The sequence below is a fragment of the Panthera pardus genome, unplaced genomic scaffold (genome assembly GCF_024362965.1).
Source record: "Panthera pardus isolate Hobbes unplaced genomic scaffold, ASM2436296v1 HiC_scaffold_21, whole genome shotgun sequence".
Lineage (NCBI taxonomy): Eukaryota > Metazoa > Chordata > Mammalia > Carnivora > Felidae > Panthera > Panthera pardus.
The window spans coordinates 6,545,418-6,571,681 of record NW_026526777.1 but is presented as its reverse complement, the minus strand read 5'-3'; the positions used below and the strand labels follow the sequence as shown (position 1 = coordinate 6,571,681).

The following is a 26,264-nucleotide window of genomic DNA, read 5'->3' as shown; positions in this document are numbered from 1 at the left end:
ACCTTTTCAACGCCTCCATTACATCTGGACCAACCTGGCTTCATTCAGCATCTGAACCCTTTCTGAGCACCTGTTATGAGCTTAGCGTAGCACAGTGATGGGCAGCTCCAGCCGGAAATGGGCAAGGGTCGCAGCCAAAGGTAGCGGCGTGCTCCCTGGAAGGAACGCCAGCAGCCGGAGAAGGAGAAAACAGGTGATTTAGGGTGATATTCAAGGCCGCAGCCCCGTCCTGGGGAGCTCAGCTTCGGCCTTGCAGCCCACCCACGAACATCACCGAGTTTACCGTGTGCTCAAACTTGCTCTCACTCACTTCTGTGAGTCACACTAGGGCCACTCACAGGCTGAAATGTCATGGTCACTTCATCAGCCCCACCCCTTTCATTTCCTGAATCTTTCAAAACAGTCTGGGTCCCGCAAGGCAGCGTCACCTCACTGCCACCAGCCAGCTGGAGAGGTGCTTCCAAAGGCCCCTCAAGGCCACTCCTCTAATTCCCTCCTCAGAGCCGTCCCCGGACTTGGGGATGGATTTCGGGGATACCAAAGGGCTCCCCATGGATCTGCCTTGTTACCACGGCCCTCTGTCCAAGAAAGACTGCGAGACTTTGCTGCTCAAGGATGGGGTGGATGGCAACTTCCTGATAAGGGACAGCGAGTCCGTGCCGGGAGTGCTGTGCCTCTGTGTCTCGTGAGTAGTCTCATCTTGCGCACACACACACACACACACATCTGGAACCTCACACCAAGCGTAGTAGAAGCCCAGTGGGAAAGACATTGTATTTCACTCCGACCTTGCAGCCCAGATGAGCAGAATGAGAAAAGGCTAGGCTCTGCTTGAAGAGGGCGCAAGGAGTGTGTCCTATCCATCTGTCCACGGCGCGTACGCGACCCCAGGGGCCCCTGAGCAGCAGCAGGGGAGGGGGTGGGGGCAAAGGGAAGGGCTGCAGGAAGTATGGGGGGCAAAGGGGCATTGCAGAGGCAAGGGGGTGCACGTGAGAAAGGAAGAAAGAGGAAGAAAGAAAAAGGATTTTCTCATCAGTGCCAGCATATCTAAAGAGGAGGGCTCAGTGTAGAGGTCGGTTTGTTTGCGCTGGGAAAAGGCTAGATGCCCTTCAGGAAACTTTAATCCGAGAGACTTAAGTTTTCACGTATATTCTGCCGGCTCCACTGGTGATACTTAAAATACGATTTCAAATTTTGTTAGATGGGTAAAGGGCCTCCACATGCATCCTTTCCTTTCATCCTTAGAATCAGTCAAGGCCAGCAGAAACAGTCACCACCTTCTAGACGAAGAAACAGAGACCGGATTTCTCAAACGCCTTGCTTGTGTTGAAATTTATCTGGCATCTCCAAAGAGTTCAGGCCAGAGTATCAGAGCTCCCCCGCTAAACAAGCTTGTTCAGTCCCGTTTAGAAGGCAATCCTGAACAGGTATCGGTGGGAACCTAACTATCTTCAAATGTTCTGTTTGGAGAGATCACTGAAATTTTTCTTTTGCCTGTTATAGGAATTAAAACCCAAGTGTCTCTATGGATGTGCTTCAGTGCTTCTTAGAATGAGGACAACAGGGGGGCGCCTGGGTGAACCGTCTGACTTCGGCTCAGGTCATGATCTCACGGTTCGTGGGTTCAAGCCCCGCGTCGGGCTCTGTGCTGACAGCTCGGGGCCTGGAGCCTGCTTCGGATTCTGTGTCTCCCTCTCTCTCTGCCCCTCCCCTGCTCATGCTCTGTCTCTGTCTCTCAAAAATAAATAAACGTTAAGAAAATCGTAAAAAAGAAAAAGAATGAAGACAAAAGGGACTGTCATTACTAACAGAATTGGCAGAGATAGATTTCCTTTTTTATATGATGCCAGGGATGTAGGTAAAAGAAAGATAGCCTTAGGGGTTAGCAGTTTGAGTTTTCAAATTACCAGTGATGACAAGAGTGTATTCATATATTTCTTAGCCATTGGTAATTCTTCTTTTGAGAATTGCCTACTCACATTCCTTTTTAATGTTTATTTATTTATGAGAGAGAGTGCAAGTGGGGGAGGGGCAAAGAGAGAGAGGGGGACAGAGGATCCAAACCGGGGTCTGCCCTGACAGCAGCAAGCCCTATGCGGGGCTTGAACTCATGAACAGTGAGATCATGACCTGAGCCGAAGTCGGACGCTCAGAAGACTGAGCCACCCGGGGCGCCCTGACCAATCACATTCTTTACCCATTTTTAGCTTGAGTTGTTTCTCTGCATTGTTTTTTCCTGATTTCTATGTATGAAGGCAAAACTTTTTTTTTTTCAAAAAGGACACAGGCACAAAGGAAATCTACAGACCAATTTCAATTTTAATTAATGCCACTTTTCAGTAAACTACTAACAAAACAGAAGCCAGGAACACGTTAGAGGAGAAAGTACACGGTGCTCAAGCCTGGTCCATTCCAAGACGTCAAGGACGGTTCCAGGTCGGGTAAATTATTAGTTTAATGAAATATTAATTAGCCAAAGTTTACGAACGGCATAACTCATTCAGATTTGGTTAAAAATATTAGGTAAAATTCAGTATCCATCCCTCAACTAAATACACACACACGCACACATGTGTGCGCTTACACACTCCTAACCATACAAAGCCAAATAGGTACTTTCTTCACCAAAGGCCAGGTGAAGCACAGGAAAATTGCAGCTAAAATCACGAATGTAGGAGCACCTGGGTGGCTCAGTCGGTTAAGCGTCAGACTCTTGATTTCGGCTCAAGTCGTGATCTCACGGTTCATGGGATTGAGCCCCGCCGAAGTCGGGCTGGGCACTGACGATGCAGAACTTGTTTGCGATTCTCTCACTCTCTGCCCCTCCCCACCCCCCATTTTTTTTTTTTTTTGAAAACGTATAAAAAGGTAGTGAATCCCTACTATCTTTTCAACATGGTACTAGAGCCTAGGGAGATTCTAACAGGGAATTTGCAATTTTTTTTCAAGGAGATCCAAAACATGTAAATAAATTATAAAAGGGCAAAGGATAAATTTAAGAAGAGGCAGTTTTATGCAAATTCAAGGGCAGGAAAGATGAACAAGAGGGTCTTTTTAGAGGAGGTGGCATTTGAGCTGGGACTGGAAAGAGTGGATAAGATTGGATTACAGGGAAGCGGAATGGAAGGCATACCTAGAGGTAGGATGTTTGACAGGGTTCGAGAAAAGTAGCTTGGAAACGGCTTTTGGTAGAGTAGGTTTGGGATGATGTCATGGGGTCTGAAACGAATGACTGTGTAGGTAATGGGGAAGCGCAGATGGTTTCCATGCAGGGAAATGACCAGACTGGAACTCCTCGAACTCCCCCAAACTAGAATTTTTGGAGCTCTAGTGTGATATGGAAGATGCTCCGAAGCCGACAGGTGATGGCGGTTGAGGGTGTTGTGTCTCTGGATGGGAGATGGCGAGGAACTAGCTGTGGAAGGGCAAACAGCAGGAATGGGAAAAGCAGGTGCCAGGGACGTCATAGAGACAGGAAGACCCTGACCCAGACCTCAGGGTAAGTAGTCTATCCTGGGATTCTCTTTAAGAGTCGACGTTTCTTTTCGACAACTTTGTGGAATATCCAGCTAGCCTGCATATTCATCTAAAGCGAAAGTCGCTAAGAAATGGAAAAAGAACACTAAATCAAATGACGAGAGAAGAGTACTTATTTTTGCCCGTGCCCATGTCCCTGAAAGGCAGACCTATCTCAGGTGCATCAGGCTTAAGGCTCAGGTCAAGTGGCCCCCATCTCAATGGCCTTTATCATGATCCCTGTGAAATTTTGTCACCATGCAGGTCAGCACTGCCCGTTCAATTCTAGTTGTCCAACGGGTGTTGAGAGTCTCTTAGATGCCAGGAGCTATGCTGGGCACTAGATTGGTGCCCTCAACACAGCTCAGAGCCTCGTGGGGAAAATAAAGAAGTAAACGGACACTCAAAGTGTGTGCCGATGACTGGACTCACATTGGGGTGTGTGGGGACTGAGAGCAAAGAGCGACTCACTCATCAGGGTGTGGAGAGCTTTAGTGGAGCAGGTATTTGGAGGATGAACGAATAGAACCTTCATGCATTCATTCAACAAGCATATACTGAGCGCCTCTTACAATGTGTATTCCAGACACAGTTCTAGGCATCGGGAAAATAGCGATGAATGATACGGGCATCCGTCCTGCCCTTGTGAAAGTACATTCCGGTGAGAGGAGACAATAATGATGAAAACAAAACAGAGTCATAGTACAGTGAGGGATAGAGAGGCTACTTTAGGTTGCCCGACGTGAGCAAAGCCAAAATGGTCTCAAGAATTAGCCTATTTGCCTGTAACCGTGCATTTGGAGCCACCGTGAAGGTCCTTTTTTTTTTTTTTTTGAGAAAGAGAAAGAGAGAACATGTGCATACGTGAACAGGGGAGGAACAGAGAGATCCCATGACCGTGAGATCATGACCTGAGCTGAAATCAAGAGTCTGATGCCCAACCAACTGAGTTACTCAGGTGCCCCATGAAGGTGGTTTCTAGGAGCCAAACATCGTGACAGGCATGTTGTATTCGTTATCTCACTTGCCCTTTGCAAAGCCATTTCTAGTAGGTGACGTTACCCCTAATTTGTGGGAGAGGAAACTGGAAGTGCTTCTTCTTTTTCCCCTTCCCCTTCCTCTCCTTCTCCTTCTTCTCTCCTTTTTCAACTTGTTTATTAAATATATAATCTCTACCCACAAGGTGGGGCTCGAACTCATGACTCTGAGACCAACAGCCACACGCTCCACCTACTGAGCCAGCCGGGTGCCCCAGATACTGGAGTGTCTTATTAGATAACTTGTCCAAGCCCAACTTGCCAACGCGTCAGCATGTTCCTTCTTACCCATGTCCCCAGTGCCCCTGACATCTGTTTGAGGTACTCGCCTTGGAATCGTGCTATAAAGTGCCCAAGCCGAGGACCGGAGGTCTTGCCAGCAGACCCTGATACGTGGAGTCTTACCATTCTGCTTCCCAACATTGAGGCTGCCCCTTCTTTGCTGTTAGAATGGCAATATGGCAACAGGCCACCTTCCACGCTTTCACAGACCTAAACAAAAATATCTTAGGAAAGTTTCGAACTGAAGGAAGTCACACGAAGAGTTGGCCAAGCAGCACCTAGTACTGACCAGAAAGCGATGTGGTAACTCTAGACAGGAAATGTTACTTGATCGTGTACCCTGATAGAGCTTTCAGGAAACACCGGCATGCAAAAACACTGCCTCTGTAGTGTGACCCTGTGAGTGTGAGAAGTTGGGCGTGGGTCTGCCTTTATAATCAGTAGAGTCAAAGTGGAGTGGCTACGGGGAGAGCCGAGGCTTCCTCTGTGGGTCTGAGGGGAAAGGAGGGACTTTCTGTAGCCGTGGGACGGCTGCCGATGAGAAGAATCCGGGCCCTGACTTACCACATGTCCTCACTGAGGAGAAAGCAGAAATAGAAAGGAGGGGAAGAGCCCCGGGTGGAGGCAGGGGGTGCAGAGAGGGTGTCATTTCTAGCTCCCAGGTTCTGAGATCTTTGGAAAGACTCTAGAGCTCACAAAGGAAAAAAAAGAATTCAAACTTTTTTGGTTATTTTAGAAAAACCAAATGTGGAGAAAGGTATAAAAAAGAAAGCAGAAATGTTCTCAGTTTCACCACACGGAAATTACCATTTCTGATATTTCAGTACACATGTCTCCAGACTGCTCTCTATGCATATGTGTGTATAAGGAAATACGTGTATGTACACAAATCGTTCGTCATACACGAGGGTTTGCACGCTGGTTTTTTTCAGTGCATCGTTGGCATCTTTCCCCATCAAAGAAAGGCAACACACACCATCTTTTCGTGATTGCTGGCTGTTTTGTTGATTGGATATATCATAATTTATACATAATCAGACATTTAGGTTATTTCCATTTTGGTCCGGCGGGCCCAATATAATTTGAGACTATTAACATTTTCCAGAATTTAATAGAAATCAAATCATAAAGTAGTAGCCCTTTTTGTCTGACTTTTCTTTTTTTAAAAAGATTTTGTAAAGTTTATTTACTTATTTTGAGAGAGAGAGAGAGCACAAGCAGGGGGGAAGCAGAGAGAGAGAGGGAGAGAGAGGACCACAAGAAAGCTTCACGCAGTCAGCGCAGAGCCCGACGTGGGGCTCGAACTCATGAGCCGTGAGATCACGACCTGAGCCAAAATCAAGAGTCAGATGCTTAACGGACTGAGCCATCCAGGCGTCCCCTTGTCTGACTTCTTTCATCCAGAATAATTATTTTGAGATTCATCGGTATAGTTACAAAGTGCGTTCTTTTCATTGCTGAGTAGTATTCCATTACCCTATTGGTTTAGCTCATTCGGAACTATTACACCTGAAGTTGCTATGAATATTTGCGACCAAGTCTTGTGGACATATGGTTTCATTTGTCCCAGGAAAATAACTGCTGAGTCATATGTTCAGTGTGCGTTTATATTTCCAAGAGACTACCATACTGTCTTCCAAAGTGAATGCACTATTCTACATTCCCACGGGCATTCTGTGAGTTCCGATTGTAACTCTCGCAAACACTTTGCTTGGTCTGTTTTCTAAGTTTAAGCCATATTAATAAGTGTGGTGGTATTTCGTTATGGTTTTAATGTCCGTGTAGCTAATGAATAACGATACTGAGTATTTTTCCATACACTTTTTTGCCATCCATATATCTTTTTGATGACGTATCCGTTCAAATATTTTGCCCATGAAATTTTTATTTTCCTATTAGTTATTTTCTTAGTCTTGATAATTCTTTACCTATTTTGGCGCAAGTTCTTTATGAGACAGGTGGTTTGTGAATATTTTCTCCCATTTTGTGGCTTGTCTTTTTATCCTCTTTAACCAGTGTATTTCAAAGAACAGAGATTCTTAATTTTAATGAGGCCAAATTTTATTAGTTTTTTCTTTTGAGGATCACGATTTTGGTGTGTATGTAATAAATCCTTGCCTAATTTCCCAAAGGTTTTCTCCTTTGTTTTCATCTAGGTTTTAATAGTGTCAGCTTTTGCATTTACTGCAGCCCATACTGATTTAATTTTTGTATCTGGGGTAAGGTTAGGGTTGGAGTTCATTAGGTATGGCTACTTCACTGTTCCAGATCCTTTGTTGAAGAGATTATCTTTTCTTCTCATGAATTGCTTTGATGTCTTTGTTAAAAAAAAAAAAAGATCTATTGACCATGTAAATTTGGATCTGTTGATCTATTGATCTTTTTTCTATCTTTATGCAAATTCTATATTGTGTTGATGACTTTCTTTTTATAATAAGTTTTGAAATCAGGTAGTGTAAGTCCCCAACTTTTTCAAGGTTATTTTGGCTGTCCTAGGTTCCTTGCATCTCTGTACATATTTTAGACCCAGCTTTTCAGCTACCACCAAAAAAAAGCCTGATGGGATTTAGGTTGAGATTGCATGAACCTATACATCAATTAAGGGAGAACTGACATGGAAACTTACATGTATACTTCTGACCCATGAACATAGTTTAATATCTCCATTTATTTAAGTTTTTTAAAATTTCTCTCAGAAATGTTTTGTAACAGGTCTTGTATATCTCTTGTCAATTTCATCCCTAAGATTTCATCTTTTTGTGTTGTTTGACATGATGTTACTTTAATTTCACATTCCACTTGTTCAATACAAGTCAATATAGTTGACTTCTGTATATTGATCTTGTATCCTGCCGCCTTGTCGAACTCACTCGCTAGCCTGGTGGCTTCTTTGTAGCACTCATGTGATTTTCCCTATGCCATCTGCAATTAAAGATGGGTGTACTTCTTCCATTTCAATCTTTCCATTCCGTTTCTTTCCCTGCCTTATGCACTAGCTAGGACTTCCACAGCAATGCAGAGTAGAAGTGACAAGTGCCAAAATCCTTGTCATCTCCTGATCTTCGGGTAAAAGTATTCATTCTTTTACCATTAAGTGTGATTTTAGTCCTTCTCTTCCTAGTAAGGTTGAGAGTTTTTATTAGAAATGTATATCAAAGTTTGTCAAATGCTTTTTCTGCATTGATTGAGAGTCATATTTAGTCTGTTAATTTCTCTCTTTTTTTTCTCTTTAAGATTCTACAAGTACGTGATACTGTACAATATTTGTCTTTCTCTGTCTGGCTTATTTCACTTAGCATAATGCCCTTAAGGCCCATCCATGTTGTTTCAGATGGCAGTATTTCCTTCCTTCTCATGGTTGAAAAATATTCCATTGTATGTGTGTGTGTATATATATATACACACACACACACATACACCACATCTTTACCCATTTATCTGTTGATGGACACTTAGGTTGTTTCCATATCTTGGTACTGTGAATAATGCTTCATTAAAAATGGAAGTACAGATATCTCTTCAACATACTGATTTCATTCAGTTTGGATACCCAGAAGTGGGATTGCTAGACCATATGGTAGTTTCATTTTTACGTTTTCATGGAATCTTCTTACTGCTTCCTAAATAGTAGCTGCACCAGCTCACATTTCCACCAACAACACACAAAGCTTACCTTTTCTCCACATCCGTGACAACACTTATTATCTCTTGGCTTTTTGATGATAACCATCTGACAGGCGTGAGATGGTATCTCATCGTGGTTTTGATTTGTATTTCCCTGATGATAAGTGATGTTGAGCACTTTTCACGTACCTGTTGGCCATTTGTATATCTTCTTTGGAAAAATGCCTATGCAGTTCTCCCCATTTCTAAAATCAGATTATTTGTTTGTTGCTATTGTATGAGTTCTTTATATATTTTGGATATTAGCCCCTTAGCATACATATAATTTGCAAATATTTTCTCCTATTCAGTAGTTTGCCTTTTCACTTTGTTGTTGGTTTCCTTTGCTGTGCCGAGCTTTGTAGTTCAAAGCAGTCCCACTTGTTTATTTTACTTTTGTTGTCTTTGCGTTCAGTGTCACAAAAATCATTGCCAATACCGATGCCAAGGAGTGTATCCCCTTTGGTTTCTTCCGGGAGCTAATCAACCAATATTCATTAATTCTCAAATATTAAAACAACCTTGAAATTAATCCTGACATAAATCCCATTTGATTACTATGTGGAGTCTTTTGTATACATTGGTTAATTTGATATGCCAACATTTTGGTAAGAATTACTGAATCTATGTCATGGGGAATATAATCTGTACCTTAACTTTAAAAACATGTCTATAAATGGTTTTCATATCAGAGAAATGCTAGCCTCACAATATAAATTAGGAGTAGTCTCTTTAATTTTCTGAAGAGTTTATTTACAATTGGTATTATTCCTTTCTTAAATGTTCAGTAGAATGTATCACTAAAGTCATCTGGGCCTAGAATTTTCTTTGTGGGAAAGTTTTTAAGTACCAATTCAAATTCTTTAATAGGTACAGGGTTATTCAGTCTATTTTTTTTTAGTGAGGTCTGTTACTTTGTGTTACCAAGTAAGTTGTGCATTTCACTGATGTCAAATGAAACTTTAATATATTTTTTGAATGTTTATTTATTTTGGCGGGGTAAGGGGGAAGAGGCAGAGAGAGAGGGAGAGAAAGAGAGAGAGAGAGAGAGAGAGATAATGCCAAGTAGGCTCCACGCTCAGCATGGAGCCCGATGTGGGGCTCAATCACATGACCCCGAGGTCATGACCTGAGCCAAAATCAAGAGTCGGACGCTTAACCGACTGAACCACCCAGCTGCCCGTGAAACTTCATTAATATTATTTAGCCTTTGAGAGAATAACTTTCTCTTTTGTTTATTTTCTGTACTGTTTTTTTTTCCCCATTTGTATTTCAATGGTTTCTTCATTTCACTTTTGGTAGTTTCTGTCATGTCACTTTACCTCCAAGTTCACGAATTAATTTTTTCTGCAACGTGAAATTTGCTGCTAATCCCATTCAGCATATTCTACATCTTAGACAATGCAGTTTTTACCTCTAGTATTTTAATTTGGGTGTCTCTATGTTCCATGTTTCTGCATAACAAGATCTATCTTTCTTCTAGATTCCTGAGCATCTGAGATAATCTCAATCACTATATTAATGTCCTTGTCTACCCAGGTAGGGCCTTATGGTCTCCCTCAATTGATGAGCTAGAGGTAGAGTCCAGGAAGCCTGTTGTGCCTAGAACTCATGGGGGAGAATGCAGAAGAGGAGAGAGACACATGGAGAAAGATCTGCAGATCTGCCGATCATCCAGAGATCTGCAGAAATCTCAAATCTTCAGCTTAGTGGTGAATAGCTCATCCACATGAGGAAGGTACCCACAGCCAGGTTAAAAAAAAAAAATCACTCAAAAGAAGCCAATAGAAAAATCTCTGGGACTCTCATTAGTCTGCAAATGCGTGTGCTCTCACCAGACAGAGTAGAAACTCTCATAGTTCATGGACATCAGTTAGGATATTGACTCGGTAGTGGGATAGAATCACACAGGTATAAAACTGGTTTTGAGCATACTGGATTTGAAACACCTAGTGGACATTTAGGAGATGTTAAGTAGTTGGATAAGTGAGTGGAGTTCAGGGCAGGTTGGAGCTAGGGGTGCCAATTAAAATATAATTTGAGGGGCGCCTGGGTGTCTCAGTTGGTTGAGCATCTGACTTCAGCTGAGGTCACGATCTTACGGTTCAACCCCCGCGTTCAGCTCTATGCTGACGGCTCAGAGCCTGGAGCCTGCTTTAGATTCTGTGTTTCCCTCTCTCTCTGCCCCTCCCCCGCTCATGCTTTGTCTCTCTCTCTCTCAAAAATAAGCACTCAAAAAATAATATATAATTTGATAAGAATTGTTATTTTTTACAATACTTAATCTTTCCATTCAAAAACATTGCCACTCGTGTCTCTTAGTAAGATTTCTTCATATAGCCTTGGCACATTTCTTGTTAAGATAATTCAGTGCAGGGGCACCTGGGTGGCTCAGTCGGTTAAGCATCTGACTTTGGCTCAGGTCACGATCTTGCAGTTCGTGGGTTTGTGCTGACAGCTCAGAGCCTGGAGCCTGCTTCGGATACTGTGTCTCCCTCTCTCTCTGCCCCTGCCCCGCTCACGCTTTCTCTCTCTCTCTCTCTCTCTCTCAAAAATAAACATAAAAATTAAAAAAAATATAATTCAATGCAACTCAACAAATATTCACTGAGCGTAACTATGGGGCAGGCAAAGTGCAGGAGTGAGCAAAGCAGACAGGAGTCTGGCCTTTCGGAGCTCACAGCCAAGTGTGAGGTGCAGGGGAGGAAATGAGTAATTGAAATTCAGTATGATCAGAGGTATATTTGACCAGTAATGGACAACTTTTCTCAAAGTTTCCCCTCCTTTCCCCCTGATGGAGCACCCCACCCGAGGCGCTCCACCTAAAGCACTCGGTGCCCTGAATCATCAACTCAGCTGCCTTGCACCACCAGGTCTTTGAGCAAAGCTTTGGATGGCAAAGATGACATGTGGCTGCTTGGCTGCTATGAGCTTAGTGAGGATATTATGCTATCAGTTACTGTAGCTTTAAGAGACTTGAGAAGGGGTAAGGCAGGAATCTGCCAAGTGCACCCCAACAGCCATTGCCCCTCTTTGGTCCCCGTGGACATCAGCAGGTAGGCACCTCTACCCCTTTCCCATCCCAGCACAGGGGGAGAAATCGGGAGACCAATTTTTATACTATATTCATTTTAGGTCTTTTTTTTTTTTAAGTTTATTTATTCATTTTGAGACAGAGAGAGAGTGCGCATGTGTGAGCAGGGGAGGGGCAGAGAGAGGTGGGGGAGAGAGAATCCCAAGCAGGCTCCACGCTGTCAGCGCAGAGCTCGACTCGGGGCTAGATCTCACCAGCCATGAGATCGTGACCTGAGCTGAGATCAAAGTCCGACCGAGCCACCCAGGCGCCCCTGGGTCCGTTTCTTCGAAGCACAACTTTTTTCTGATGACTGAAAAAAGTAAATCCTTCCTGAAAGAGAATCACTAGAGAATAAAAACATAGCCTTTACTGCAAAATAGTGTACTTCAAAAGGGCCAAGGATGTCATGCCTGCCAGAATGGCTAAAATAAAAAACACAGATAACAAGGGTTGGGGAGGATGTGGAGAAAAAGGAACTCTTGTGCACCATTGGTGAGCATGTGAACTGGTGCAGCCACTGTGGAAGACAGTCTGGACGTTCCTCAAAAAATGTAAAATAGAACCATTCTGTGATCCAATAATTTCATTATTGGGTATTTACCCCCCCAAAATATGAAAATACTGTGTATATACATACACACACACACACACACACACACACACAGTGGGACTTTATTCAGCCAAAAGAAAAGAATGAAATCTTGCCACAACACGGATGGAGGTAGAGTGTATAATGCCAGGTGAGATAAGTCAGCCAGAGAAAGACAAATATCCTATGACTTCACTCATATGCGGAATTTAGGAAACAAACCAACAAAGGAAAAAAAAAAAACCCAAATCAAAAAACAGACTCTTAACTATAGAGAAGAAACATGGTTACCGGAGGGGAGATGGGGGAGCGGATGGGGCAGAGAGGTGAAAGGGATGCAGAGGACACGGTTGGTCGTGACGAGCACTGAGTAACGGATCGAAGTGTTGAATCACCATATTGCACACCTGAAACAAACACAACCCTGTGCGTCCACTACCCTGGAAGGAAAATTGAGCCCCTTTTTGACTGTTGGTTTGTTTTTGTGTTGGGATAAAGTCTGTTTCAGAGTAGTCAGTAAGCGTGCAGAATCTTAGAGAGCTAACCCCTGACATTTGGAAGGGATTGAAGAACAAACTCTGCTTTCAGGAAAAAGGTATCAGCTCCTACGAGGATCCAAAATGTCCAAAACAGATTTGTTTAAAGTTGCAGAGCAAGAGAGGAGATTGTTTGAAGGTGAAAAAACTCAAAGGAAAGTGGTCAGAGTGAGTGTAAACTTACCCCAACTAGTGTCAACAGATAAGGCTCTTCCGACAGATGGAAGTGTTTGCATAAAAAAATCCTCAGAAGCCAGTGATGACCCCAGTGATTCACCCCCCTCCCTGTCTTCTTCCCTCCCCCTCCCTTCATCCTCACCTCTCCCTTCCCCATTTGCGCCTCAAAATTACGCTAAAAATAGCTATTTTCCTTTACACTTTTCATCATTAATTTAATGAGGTTTACGGAGTGTTTTATTTGTTATTTTTGGAACACTATATGCTAATTAATTTCATCTAATGATAGTTTGCATTAGAAAATTGGTATTTATTTTATGTCTTGTCATTAGTTTTACACTTTGACCTAATATTTTATCATATATTTATGATTTTCTTTGATTGTAAATGCGTTTAAATGTATTACATATTTAGTTTCTATGATCTTTGCTTTTTAGCAAATAATAAGATACTGGCATTGTCAGTTTTGTGTCAATATTACCAATCTCGAAAGGTACACATTGGGGCTTATAGAGTGTATGCATTTCAGCTTTACTAGATTTTGCCAAATTGTTCTCCAAGACATTAGTATCTAATTACATCCCATTGGTTGTATGTAAAACTTTCTATAGCTTCACATCACAGCCAATATTTTCCATTAGTAAACTCATATGTCTTTACCAGTTTGGTGTGAAATGATATCTAATTGTGGTTCGTATTTGTATTTCCCTGATTGAGAGTGAAGTGAAGCATCTTTTCCTATGTTTATTGGCCATTTTGTTTGCCTTTTTCTTACAGTAAATCAGTGTTCTTATTACATACTAGTGCTGCAATATCTTTTCCCAGTTTGCAGACTTTTTTGCTTTGCTAATATATTTTGATAATTAGGAATTTTGATTTAACTAATTAAATTTTATGAGGGAAAGCGTGTGCTTGCATGTGACCGTGTGTGAGTGGCGGAGGGGCAGAGGGGGAGAGAGAGAGAGAGAGAGAGAGAGAGAGAAAGAGAGAGAGAGAGACCCAAGCAGGCTCCATGCTGTCAGCGCAGAGCCCAAGGTGGGGCTCGATCCCATGAATTGTGAGATTATGACCAGAGCTAAAATCAAGAGTTGGACACTTAACAAACTGAACCACCCAGGGGCCCCAAGAAATTTTAATTTGAATATAGTGAGTTCATTAATCTTTCTTAAGGCTTATACTTTTTGTGATGGAAAGAAACTCCTTCCTTCACAAGTCACTAAGTTGTTCCTTCATATTTATTTCTCCTAAGCTCACTGTTTTGTTTTTTCACAGTTAGGTCTTCAATTAGAATGTGAAGTAGGTGGGGTACCTGGGTGGCTTAGTAGGTCAAGCTCCCAACCTCAGCTCAGGTCATGATCTCACAGTTCGTGGGTTCAAGCCCCGCGTCGGGCTCTGTGCTGACAGCTCGGAGCCTGGAGCCTGCTTCAGATTCTGTGTCTCCCTCTCTCTCTGCCCCTCCCCCACTAGTGCTCTGTGACTCTCTCTCTCTTTCCCCAAAATAAATAAACATTAAAAAAAAAGAGTGTGAAGTAGGGTCTACTTTTACTTGTTTACACGTGAGAACATCACCGTCACCATTTAACAACTAGCCTGTCCCCTCCTCACTGCTCTGTTGTGCCAACCCTATCATACACCAAGTTTTCAGACATATGTGGATCTGTTTCTGGGCTCTCTATTTTATTCCATTAATATCTTTTCTACCCTCGAATCAGTTCCTCGCTGTCTTAATTATAGCTCTATAAGAAGACAGAAGATGTGTTGAGACAGAAACACGCCCTGCCGTCCCTTCACACGCAGCAATCTTATTTTCTTATTCAACATTGACCAGATTTGGGGCACCTGGCTGGCTTGGTTGGAAGAGCATGAGACTCTTGATCTCGGGGTTGTGAGTTTGAGCCCCATGTTGGGTATAGAGATTACTTAAAAGTAAAAAAATTTTAAAATAAATTGACCATATTTTTGTGCAGAGGAGGGACATAGCCTGACTCACATTTTTTTTTTTGCACAAAAATTCAAGGCATTTGTTAAATATTAGAAGATATAAGAGTCAATGGCAATTGCTACTTGACGATTGAAATCAAAATCATCTTGGTGCAAACAGATGACAAATATTTTTGCTATTTATCTGTATAGGAAAATCTTTTGAACAAGTGGAAAAAGTTAATAAATCTCTATAATTAAAACAACACATCTGACTCACAGTTTTTAAAAGGGCCACCCTAGCTGTGGAAAGAATAATAATTAATGACATCAGGGAGAGGGAGGAAGAAATTTCTAGAACTATGTCCTTGAATAGATGAAAATGGATGGCATCCAGTGGAAGTAAGAGGGATTAGTTCCAGAGTAACATGCAAGGTTCAGACATGGTAATTAAGGCAGAGTAGGTAACCACACAGGCTAATAGCTGTGGCAATTCAGAGACTGGCAGTTTCCTTCTGATTGCTTGAATCTCTGTGAAGTCATCAGTTAAGCGTGAAGTGTTCAGGGTTTAAGAAGAAAGGAGACAACGTAGAATCACTATGGAGAGAATAGGGAAGGAAATGCTTGCTTGGGGTGGGGGCACTAAGAGCCCACTGGAGGTCCGTGGTCATTAATTCAAAGTGAGACCAGTCAGCATGCCAAGGGTGACAGCAGTGAAAAGTGGTAGGGCCAATAGATTGGAGGCTCTATGGTCAAGGGATTGATGGGGTCAGTGAATGGAGGAAAGTGTCTAGAAGCGGGAGCAAGAGAGTGGGATGTGTGAAGGTCACATTACAAAGGGTTACGGTTAGTGGCAATCACAAGCTCAAAGTTGAAAGCAGGGCTGGCTTCATGGCTTGCCACCCACACAGTTGCACAAAGCCCCCCCATTCACAGGGCCCTGCACTTGGTTTAATGCTCTGCTGTCGCCATGTTGAAATTCCTAACCATTTTTTAACAAGGGGCCTTGCATTTTGATGTTGCCCTGGGCCCCCCAGTCCTGGTTGTTGGACATAGGAGTGCGTGGCTGATGTAGGTGGAGGGTGAGGCCCCTGGAGAAGAGCTGAAGGAGGTGAGAAACTGGAATGTCTCAGGGGAATGTACGTGTGGACTACAATCATGGAGGCTGAGGCAGGAATAGCACTGAAGACAGTGACGATGGGCTAAGAGCTAGGCTGTGCCATGGAGAATCGAGTGGCAGTAAGCCGGGGCACGACATGCCGCAGCAGGGAGGGGCAATAGGTAGGCAACATAATCTAATGATGTGAAACTCAAAGCTGAGGGTTTGGAGGAAGGAGGGAAACAGCTGAGAACCGGGACACGGGTGTCCCCCTCAGGCCCTGCAGGGGGAGGGCTTTGGGAGAAAGAAGCAGCCTTGTAGACGAGGCAGGGGGGGCCATGTCCTGGGGCAAAGCAAGGTTTCCTTTAGAGCAAGGTGGACGGGGATGATTAAAGAATAGGTCAATGACCTGCAAGACTGGGGTTCTTGTAATGATGACAGCAGGGACAAAGGGCATGATGAGATTAGGCCAGGGGACTGAAGGCAGAGAGTAGAGGCAAGACTGTAAGCTTTGGAGCCGAAGAAGGGGCTCCCCCGTCACCATTGGTGATGGGGCGAAGGATAAACATGGTCTTTTTATGTATCTTTAGTATAAATGTATGCTGGAAGACCATGTTTCTTTTATAAGTTTTTAAGTGGCATTTATAAAATAACAGTTAGGGGCACCAGGGTGGCTCAGTCGGTTAAGCGTCCAGCTTTGGCCCAGGTCATGATCTCATGGTTCCTGTGCTGTCAGCACAGAGCTCGCTTTGGATCTTCTCTCCCCCCACCTCTCTCTCTGCCCCTTCTCCGCTCACGTGCTTTCTCTCTCTCTCTCAAAAATAACAAATTTAAAAATAATAATAATTAGAACAGAGGGTATTAAAAAAATAAGTTTTTACGTTTACCCAAAGACCCTATAGTCATATAGAGTATACGCTCTGTAATCTCTTAGCGAATTTTTTCCCCTGAACATTCCAAAATCAATGCAGGTAGGTATCACAAATTCAAAAAGTCAATTTCTTTGCAAAGCAATGTGGCAACATGGCTCGTTATTTCATTTAAAATGCTTTGCAAAGGGCGCCCGAGTGACTCAGTTGGTTAAGTGTCTGACTTCGGCTCAAGTCATGATCTCACAGCTCGTGAGTTAGAGCCCTGCGTCGAGCTCTGTGCTGACAGCTCAGGGCCTGGAGCCTGTTTCAGATTCTGTGTCCCCCTCTCTCTCTGACCTTCCCCTGCTCACACTCTGTCTCCCTCTCCTCAAAAATAAACATCAAAAAAAATTTTAAAGTGCTTTGCAAAGAAAAAGATCAAATTTGAGCAATGTCTGTCTTTACAACTTGAAGTCTGTGGCTTTCGGACTAGTTAACGTAGAAACTCCATTTGCTTTACTCTTTCACATTCCTCTGGTGGAGATTGTCTTAGCTCATAATACAACAGTGTAATTAAAAATGAAGTCATTTAAGAATTTAACATTTGATAGTTGGGTCTCTAAGGACTGTGTGGTCAACCAAATGCAACGTATGGACCTCGTTTGGATCCTAATTTGAACGATACCTCCGTGAAAAGAAATATTTGAGACCTCTACCCAGATGTGCGATACCTTATCACATGTGGACAAGGACTCATGTGAAATGTTGTGTTGCTTCCCATGTGATTTGGGGACACCCACTGGCTTATTCCGGCCTCAGGAAACCCCACAAAAAGGATTGGGATTTGAAGTCAATTGCCAAAGCCTTCAGACAAACAGTGATAAAGTCTTCTGTAGAAAGCTTCTGTTAACGCTCTAAGTAGCTTTCTAAATTCTCAGTTCAGTCCAATGATTCTTTGGCCCAGGTACAAAGTGGTGGTGGGAGAGTCATCAGATAATTTGAACCTCATGTCAATGCCTTTAATCTCTCGCTCCCTCTTTACTTTTTAAACAAATATTTGTTCATTTTTTAATATATAATTTATTGTCAAATTGGTTTCCATACAACACCCTGTTTATTCATTTTTGAGAGAGGGGGAGCATGAGCAGGGGAGGGTCAGAGAGAGGGCGGGGGGGCACAGAGGATCCAAAATGGGCTCTGTGCTGTCAGCAGTGCGCCAGATTTGGGGCTCGAACTCATGAACCCTGAGATCATGACCTGAGCTGAAGTCAGACACTCAGCCAACTGAGCCACCCAGGCATCCCTTTTTTTTTTTTTTTTTTTTTTTTTTACATTTTAATGTTTGTGTGGGATCAGAACATGTTGAATGGTTGGTAGAAACATTTAACGTATGCATTTTTCTCCTGGAAAGCTATTGTTAATTTGACACTTTACATTGATGGCATCTTGGAGTTGTAGAAATACGGTAATGTTTGTATGCTATATCTTGCTTTGGAAATTGTTAGATTGGGTCTGTTGTGTAGATTCCGGTTAGATTACTTAGCCAGTGGCACCAGTCCCAATGAAGAACAAAAGCACAGCATGTCACCTCCCTGGACAGAACTCTCAACGTTCTGTTTTAATTAACACTAACTATCTCTGTCGAGGTCAATGACACATCGTTTGGCAAACAGTACAGGAACGGCTCAATGGCATTTTGTATGTTGCACCAACTTAGAGCTAAGTGAAAAAAACTAGAGAGAAGTACCAAGACCATGGAAATAGAAGATTCCCTCTCCTTACCCTCTTGGCCACAAGCCCTGACGTCCACCAGCAGAATTAGGGTCCCCATTTCCAAACCTTTGTCTCTTTCAAATTCCCACAGATGAGAATGCCTGAAAATGATCAGTTTCTTTTTAGGACTCAAGAGCACCAAAGGCACTGCACACATAATAGAGAGGTATATGCTACCCGGATTTGCCTATGAGAACCTTATGTTGGGGTGCCTGGTGGCTCAGTCGGTTGAACGTCTGAGTCTTGATTTCCACTCAGGCCATGATTCAGAACCTGCTTGGGATTCTCTCTCCCTCTCTCTCTCTGCCCCTCCCATACTCTCTCCCTCCCTCTCTCTCTCAAAATAAATAAATTAACTTAGAAAAAAAAAAGAATATAATGATTCACACAGTTATCTTCCCACAGGTTTAAAAATTTCGTCTACACATACCGAATCTTCAAAGAGAGACATGGGTTTTACAACATACAGGTAAGAACGTACCGGGACTGCTGTAAAAGCAGCAGCAAAAGGTGGGGAGAAGAATCTGAGATCATCTCTTGAACCTGAGATGTGGCCACGTAGAGGCATTTTAAAAAGGGAAGCAACATGCAGAGTTTGAGTCAAATCAATAGTTAACCCTGCCTTTCTCTGAGGGAAATAGGGAGAATTTTTGAATAATCAAGGCTGTTATTCAGACCCGTAGAGGTATGCATGACCCTGGATCCCCCAGGGTCAAATGCACCAGCCTGGACTCCATACGGGACCGCTGTCCAATTAGAAGACGATGCAATGACCAGGGCGGGATGGAATGGGAAGGTGGGGAGAGGTCTGAATGTATAGGAAGCCATGTGAGCTCCATGGTTGTAGGAAAATATAAGGGGAGCATCAGTGGACTAGCAGTCTTGGGGGTTTCTTTAATTTTTCTGGTTTACTGAGCACTACGCAGAAAAAAAACTTTTTTTTTTTTTAAATGATTTCTCTGGCTTAGGAAGTAGAGTATAATAAATTTAACTGAATCTTCACTAACAGGGAATCCTGAAATAATCTTTTTGAAACACTTGCAGACAAGATTAGGCAGATCATTTTACTGCAAAATATCTCAGAATCTTCAATATGTTAATGTTCGTTGTGCATGTCTAAAAGAAATTAGAATACGCAATGATCCTCAAGCACACACACATATCACACACACATATATATATAGCCATATCCATATGTGTGTGTGTGTGTGTGTGTGTGTGTGTGTGTGTGTCTGTGTGAATGATGCATGGTGTGTGTGTGATGTGTGTGTATACATATAATTTTTCATTTCCCTACAAAGGACGTTATTAAGGCAATTGACAAAATTTGAATAAGGTCTGTATATTAGTCAATAGTACTACATCAAGATTAATTTCCTCATTTTAATCATTGTAGTGTGGATATGTAACGTCCTTGCTTTTTTTGGAAATATTGAAGCATTTAGGGTTAAAGAGCTATCGCGTTTGCACTCAATCTCAAAATTAAAAAAATATATATATGTATCGCTATATATGCACATATATCTATACACATTTAGAAAGAGAAAATGAAAAGCAAATATACACAATAAAACGTTAACCTTTGAGGGGTAGGTGAAGGATATATACATACAGATTTTAAAAAGAGTTTTGCAACTTTTCTTCAAGTCTGAGATTATTTCAAAATAAAATGTGTTCTAAAAAGCAACTTACATTAAAACTTTTTTTCTTTGTTGTCCATGCTTTGGGAGATTGTGATAATTCCTTAATACCATATTTTGTGTCTTGTCTGGGCAAAGCAGAGAGGCATGGAAATCAGTTATAACTCAGATCCAGGAGGCATCTCACTGAGGGGTAGCAAAACTCTCAGGGGCCTGTAGTGAGTGGATGGGGGCTTGGGTTGAAGTGACGGCCTTATATGGAACTTCCCTGCAGTCTGCTGCAAAGTCTGCCAGAATCTCTGATGAAGGTTAACCACACCACACGTCAGAGAAACTTCTGGTCACCACACCCGTCTGCAGTCTGACATGGAGCCATCTGAGAACCACAGTGATCATCAAGAAAACCATGAACATAGGACGAGGGAAGGACAAATAAGATAAAAACAGAGAGGGAGACAAACCATAAGAGACTCCTAAATACAGAGAACAAACCGAGGGTTGCCGGAGGGGCGTTGGGTGGGGGGACGGGTTACATGGGCCGGCCCTTGTTGGGATGACCACTGGGTGTTCTAAGTAAGTGAGGAATCACTAAGTTCTATTCCTGAAATCATTATTATGCTATATGTTAACTAACTTGGATTTAAATTAAAAAAAAAATTAAAATCGGGGCGCCTGGGTGGCTCAGTCGGTTAAGCGTCCGACTTCGGCTCAGGTCATGATCTCGCGGTCCGTCAGTTCAAGCCCCGCGTCGGGCTCTGTGCTGACTGCTCAGAGCCTGGAGCCTGTTTCAGATTCTGTGTCTCCCTCTCTCTCTGACCTTCCCCCGTTCGTGCTCTGTCTCTCTCTGTCTCAAAAATAAATAAAACGTTAAAAAAAATTAAAAAAAAAAAAAGAAAAGAAAAAAAAATTAAAATTAAATTTAAATTAAAAAAAAAAGGAGAAAACACACACAAGGCACCGTGTCTGACATCGGCTCCCAGAGGGGTACCCTGTGTGGTACCCCAGACAACTTGCCGAGGTTGAGGCTCACTGCAGACCGAGGCGGGACGCCTCAGTCATTATTCTCTTTACTCACAGTAGCTCAAGTCAGAGGCCGGTCTTAAAAACAAAGGTTTCTGTGTATTTCCATTGCTGTGAGCTCTTTTTCCTTTTTCTTCTTCTTCTTCTTTTTTAATGTTTTTAAATTTATTGAGAGAGAGAGAGAGAGAGAGAGGGAGAGAATGCACGGGGGAGGGGCAAACACAGGGAGAGAGAGAGTCCCAAGCAGGTGTGGAGCCCGTTTCAGGGCTCGAACTCACAAACCGTGAGATCATGACCTGAGCCCAAATCAAGAGTCAGGCGCTTAACCCGCTGAGTCCCCCTGGGGGGCCCCCATCGGGGTGAGCTCTGAAGCTTGAAGCGCCAGCCACTCATTTTCAGTTTGCCAGCTCAGAGGTAGCCCTGAAAACCACATCTTTGAGAAGTATCACATTTCACTCACAGTTGAAGGTGACGAGCCATCTCCTTCTTGTCTCTGGGCAGACCGTGGAAGGCGCTCCCAAGAAGATCTTTCCAGACCTCAAGGCATTGATCTCCGCGTTTGAGAAACCAAATCAAGGGCTCGTGGTCCACCTTGTACGGCCAATAAAGAAAACCAGCTCCCGCCTGAGATGGAGACGGTCACAGATAAAGTTGGATAGTATTTACGGTAAAAACCCTTAACAGGGGGGTCCAGAAGGAACCTTATAGTCCCGTTTCTTCCACTGGCCGACTCTGCCCCATGACCTTGTGCGAACCACCGTTCGGGGAAGGGACGGACAAGCAGGCAAAATCTTCAGATGAGACAATCACTCCGAGGCCCTCTCCAAGGCTCATACTGTCACATTCTGCTCGATAAGTGCTAGGGGACGAGTGATTTCAGATACATCCCTAAAGGAATGGAAACATGGCGGAACATGAGGGATGGTCAGTAAATCTAAGTGCCGAGAATCCACGCTGAGGCCTCTCCAATTGTTACCATGAACAGCCGCAACTACTCTCTTACCCCCACCTTGAACCTGCTCTCAGAAAATAATCTCTCTTGTCAGGTACAATGTGGCTGGAATTTAGCTCAGACCCCCTGAGACATTTTCGGCTCACCCCCGTTTTCTCATGGTGGCGTGTGTGGCTACGTTCCCAAGCAGAGGGATTTCAGCTATGAGTGGCCAGGTTGGGGGTGTTGGTAGGAAAGTTCCAGGCCAGCTAGGGAGCTCCAGGGAACCTGAAATCACCCCACATTCCACTCTGTCCACAGCAAAATCACCCTCCGGAGTGCCAGGGCAAGCTTCTCACCAACCCCCCCCCCCCAACAAAACTAAGCGTGGCTTTTTATTTTATTTTAATAAAGTTTATTTATTTTGAGAGAGAGACAGTGCAAGCAGGGGAGAGGCAGAGGGAGAGGGAGAGTGGGGCTCGAACCCACGAACCGTGAGATCATGACCTCAGCCAAAATCAAGAGTCGGACGCTTCACCGACTGAGTCACCCAGTCATCCCGAAGTATGGGTTTTTAATGATTAAAATAAACCCCCTCGGGGGCACCTGGGTGGTTCAGTCCCTTAAGCGTCTGACTCTTGGTTTCAGCTCTGGTCATGATCTCATGGTCATGGAATCGAACCCCACGTCTGGCTATGCACTGATGGCACGGAACCTGCTTGGGATTCTCTGTCTCCCTCTTCTCTCTGTCCGTCTACCACCCCCCCCCCCCAAATAAGTGAATGAACTTTAAGAAAGTAATAAAAGAATGAAAACAAAAACCCCTCCTCCACCACTGTTTCTCTGCCCCCTGCCCCCTGCACACACAAAGTCACTTCCTATATAGGTTCGGCTACGGGTGTGGTCCCGTGGCCATGTTCTACCAAAAATTATAGAAAAAAAGCACAAAGTGGGGGGTGGCAGAGGTAGAAACCCAGGAATGTACGTGTGCCGAGGGTGGTTGGGGTGGTGGTAGTATCTGTCCAGCAATGATAGAAGAATCACAAATGCAAGAGGAGTGTCCTTTGAAGATCTTTCCTAAGAACTGGGCGGGAGTCTCACCTCCCCAGCTGCCCATGCTTGATTAGTCCTGGTGGGTGACCCCCCCGGAGTCTTCAGCTTTCCCCAAAGGGGAGACAAGCCTCTCCCCAGCTCGTTGCCTTCCTCCATTCCCTTGGCCTCCTTAGAATAAGCTTCAGACGCTCTCAGTCTCAGGGAAACACAGGTTTTCTGCCAGGGGGTGGAGGCATCTGGGATGGGAATCTCTGACGCCTAACCTTGTAAAGAGACCCCCCCCCCCCATTTTGTCAGGAGAGCTCCCTGGGGTACCCCAGCCCTTGAAGATGCCACTGTGATGCAGCAACCGAGGTCGTCCTGTGCCTGGAGAGAGGTCTTCTTTCCCTGGAGCGAGGTCGGTCAGTGAGACTCCTGGGCACTGATCCTCATGGCTGGTCTTCTGTTTCTTTCCCCAGAGAACAGTAACAGTGAATATGTGGAGGTCTTGCCTTGAAGACAAGGAGACTGAACAAAGCAATTCGAGAAGACGTCAGGTGTCAGCTCTCACCGGTGACCCTGCTTCTCCTGCAGATGTGGACCTGGAATGCTGAGCTGTAAGTGAGCTATTCAGACTCTCCTGGACTGGGTGACTGAAGATGTTCTGTCCACCAGCCTCAGAGAACTCGCTCCCCATGTCCCCACCTCCCATGCATCCACCACGAGCAGCTTTGAAACCCCTTTCCCCCTGAGCACTCTTCTTTCTTGGAATAGGACAGCCTGAACCTATTCTCCCTGACTTATCAAAGATACCACTACATCATGGGTGACACCCTCCTTTAGACTAGGCAATCGGAAGCACAGCTTCATACAGAAGAGAACACACTTGGCCGTGAGCTAGGAGCCTGAGTTCCAGCCCTGTGGCTACGTGACTTCGGATAAACCTCTTCCCCAGTCTGGCTCTCCATTTCTTCATCTGTAAAACAAACACTGCCCCTGCCCCTGTGCTGAGCCCAGCTGTATCTGGTGGAGTTGAGGGGTCCTGGGGTGATGGAGATGTACGTGGAATTGGCATGGGTCTCCATCCTCCCAAACAGCCAACATGGTCTCTGCACCTGCCTGTCCTGGGCTTGGTCATGATGGGGGCCCTGACCCCTCCCACACCCTTCTCCCCCTTCATTCTAGCTCTCCTCTTTCTTAGTAATCTTGATATTCCTGCCAAACATATCCATGGATGCATTATCTCCCTGGTTTTGCCCAATTTCACTAATGCACGAACCACTTCAGCAGCATGGATGTAGCTGTGTACCACACTGATAGGTGTGGGGATTTTAAAGGTACCCTCCTACGTGTGGTTCCTGTTCCCGCTGGATTCTAAGTGCCCCCCAAAGCACGCTTGGGTCTCCCTCCTATTCCCCAGCGTGGAAATGTGTGCTGTGTAGAGCCGTGCCTGTTCACAGAACTTTCTGACCGGAAGCACATTCCTGAAGGGTTTGTTGAATTGGTTCTAAGTCCTTTGAATTTTTCTGCTGGTTCGACATTCTAACTAAGACCTGATTAGTGTGGAATGTGCCAATTCTATGCCCATCCTCTTACCTATCTTCAAGCCATAGTGATTCATTTTACCCTACTGGTCTTATCTTTCAAAGTTATTCAAGAGAGGAGCTCGAGATTTCCGGATGACATGAACAAACATTGTGGTTGGAGTCCTAAAGTGTAAGCCATTCTGAGTTTCTGGCTCATAGAAATTCAGAGATATTACCAAGTAGGTAAGAAGTGAAATGCAGTCACCATATTCAGAGAGCTGAGGGCACCAGAAGCAAGCCTGCTTCTTGGGGTTCAGTCCCTAGTCTTTGATTCTATAACCAAAGAAGCATGTGTCAGTTGCCAGAGTCCCGAGCAATCTTTGGCACAGAAAACATATTCAGGGCCAATGAAAATATATTTATTTCTTGAACAAATGACTGAATAAGTCAGTATATAAAATGTAGCCACTCGTTCCAGATAGCAGAGATTTGTTTGGGCTTCATTCATTTCAAACCTAGTAGAACAAGACTGTTAGTTCAAGACCTTGCAGTCGTAATTCTCGTAGAAGTGATTTCCTTTTTCTGAGTACCCGTGCATAGCACTTTACATGATGCTTGGTCCCCCGTGGGATTTCACCACATTTCTCAACCAAGCAAGCCACACTGAGTAGCCGATGTGGATGCCATGCTATAATTTGCTGAATTTTTTTTAGAAGACCTTGAACAGGTCACGTGAAGGACAGTTGCAAGATCCTGGTAGGTGGGACTGGAAGCAGTGTGGGGGGGGGAGGGGAAGACCTGAGAAACAACAATGGCAGGTATATTAAGTGTTTGGGGTGCCATTCTGTGACAGAGGATACAACGCCTACCAGCAGAACTCACACCAGTGCTGGCTATCTATAGGAGGGCAGTGTTAGCCGTATGGCAAAAAGAACTCTGAACCCACTAGAACAATCTTACACTAAGAGCCTGCCCTGTGTTGTAGTTTAAGTGGAGGGTGATATTTTCCAAGGATATGGGAGAGATGCGTCCTGCCCCGAGAAGAAATTAGACTGCCTGAATGCTAAGGTACCTTCCAGTTCAAGGATTGTTGGATCCTATGGTCATCTCTTAACAGTTTAGTGGGAATCTCTCTCCCTCTCTTTCTTTTTTGGACTTCCATATGGAGAGTGGTGTTAATCACATCCCTTAATTCTTAACTCATTATCACCATTAATCCATGTAAGACCTTTCTTCTGTTTTATTTCATTGCTATCCTCTTTGCGTCGCATTCCAATGATCACACCCTTCCCCATGGGAAGTTGCTCAATACTATTTGATATATACCTTTGATATGTATGCACCCTTGTAGAAGGTACAGCATTGGTTGTGAATACAGGTCTTTTATATTTACATAGACAATATTCTATTGTTCCAATTATGTTATTACCTTTCTCACTGAACACCATGTTTGGTTCTAGTCTATATTGTTGAGTGTAATTCAGTCTCTTTTTTTTTTTTAAGTTTATTTATTTTGAGAGAGAGAGAGAGAGTGTGTGTGTGTGTGTGTGTGTGAGCAGGGGAGGGGCACTTGTGAGTGAGAGGGAGAGAGAGAAT

At 43.8% G+C, this 26,264-nt stretch overlaps 1 protein-coding gene across 1 annotated transcript; it reads left to right on the top strand.

The window, feature by feature from the left end:
* Window positions 1-414: 414 nt before the first annotated feature.
* Window positions 415-25,470, top strand: SH2D1B (SH2 domain containing 1B). Its single transcript, XM_019465757.2, has 4 exons — window positions 415-685; window positions 18,925-18,988; window positions 21,681-21,846; window positions 23,622-25,470. The coding sequence occupies exons 1-4, from the start codon at window positions 522-524 to the stop codon at window positions 23,657-23,659; spliced, it is 432 nt and encodes a 143-aa protein (XP_019321302.1). The 5' UTR covers window positions 415-521; the 3' UTR covers window positions 23,660-25,470.
* Window positions 25,471-26,264: the final 794 nt, after the last annotated feature.

Bases quoted from the DNA above. Each gene is read 5' to 3' on its own strand.
- SH2D1B (XM_019465757.2), top strand. From the start codon at position 522: ATGGATTTCGGGGATACCAAAGGGCTCCCCATGGATCTGCCTTGTTAC. The intron at 686-18,924 runs GTGAGTAGTCTC...ATCTTCCCACAG, and splicing joins GTGCTGTGCCTCTGTGTCTC to GTTTAAAAATTTCGTCTACA. The intron at 21,847-23,621 runs GTAAAAACCCTT...TTCTTTCCCCAG, and splicing joins AAAGTTGGATAGTATTTACG to AGAACAGTAACAGTGAATAT.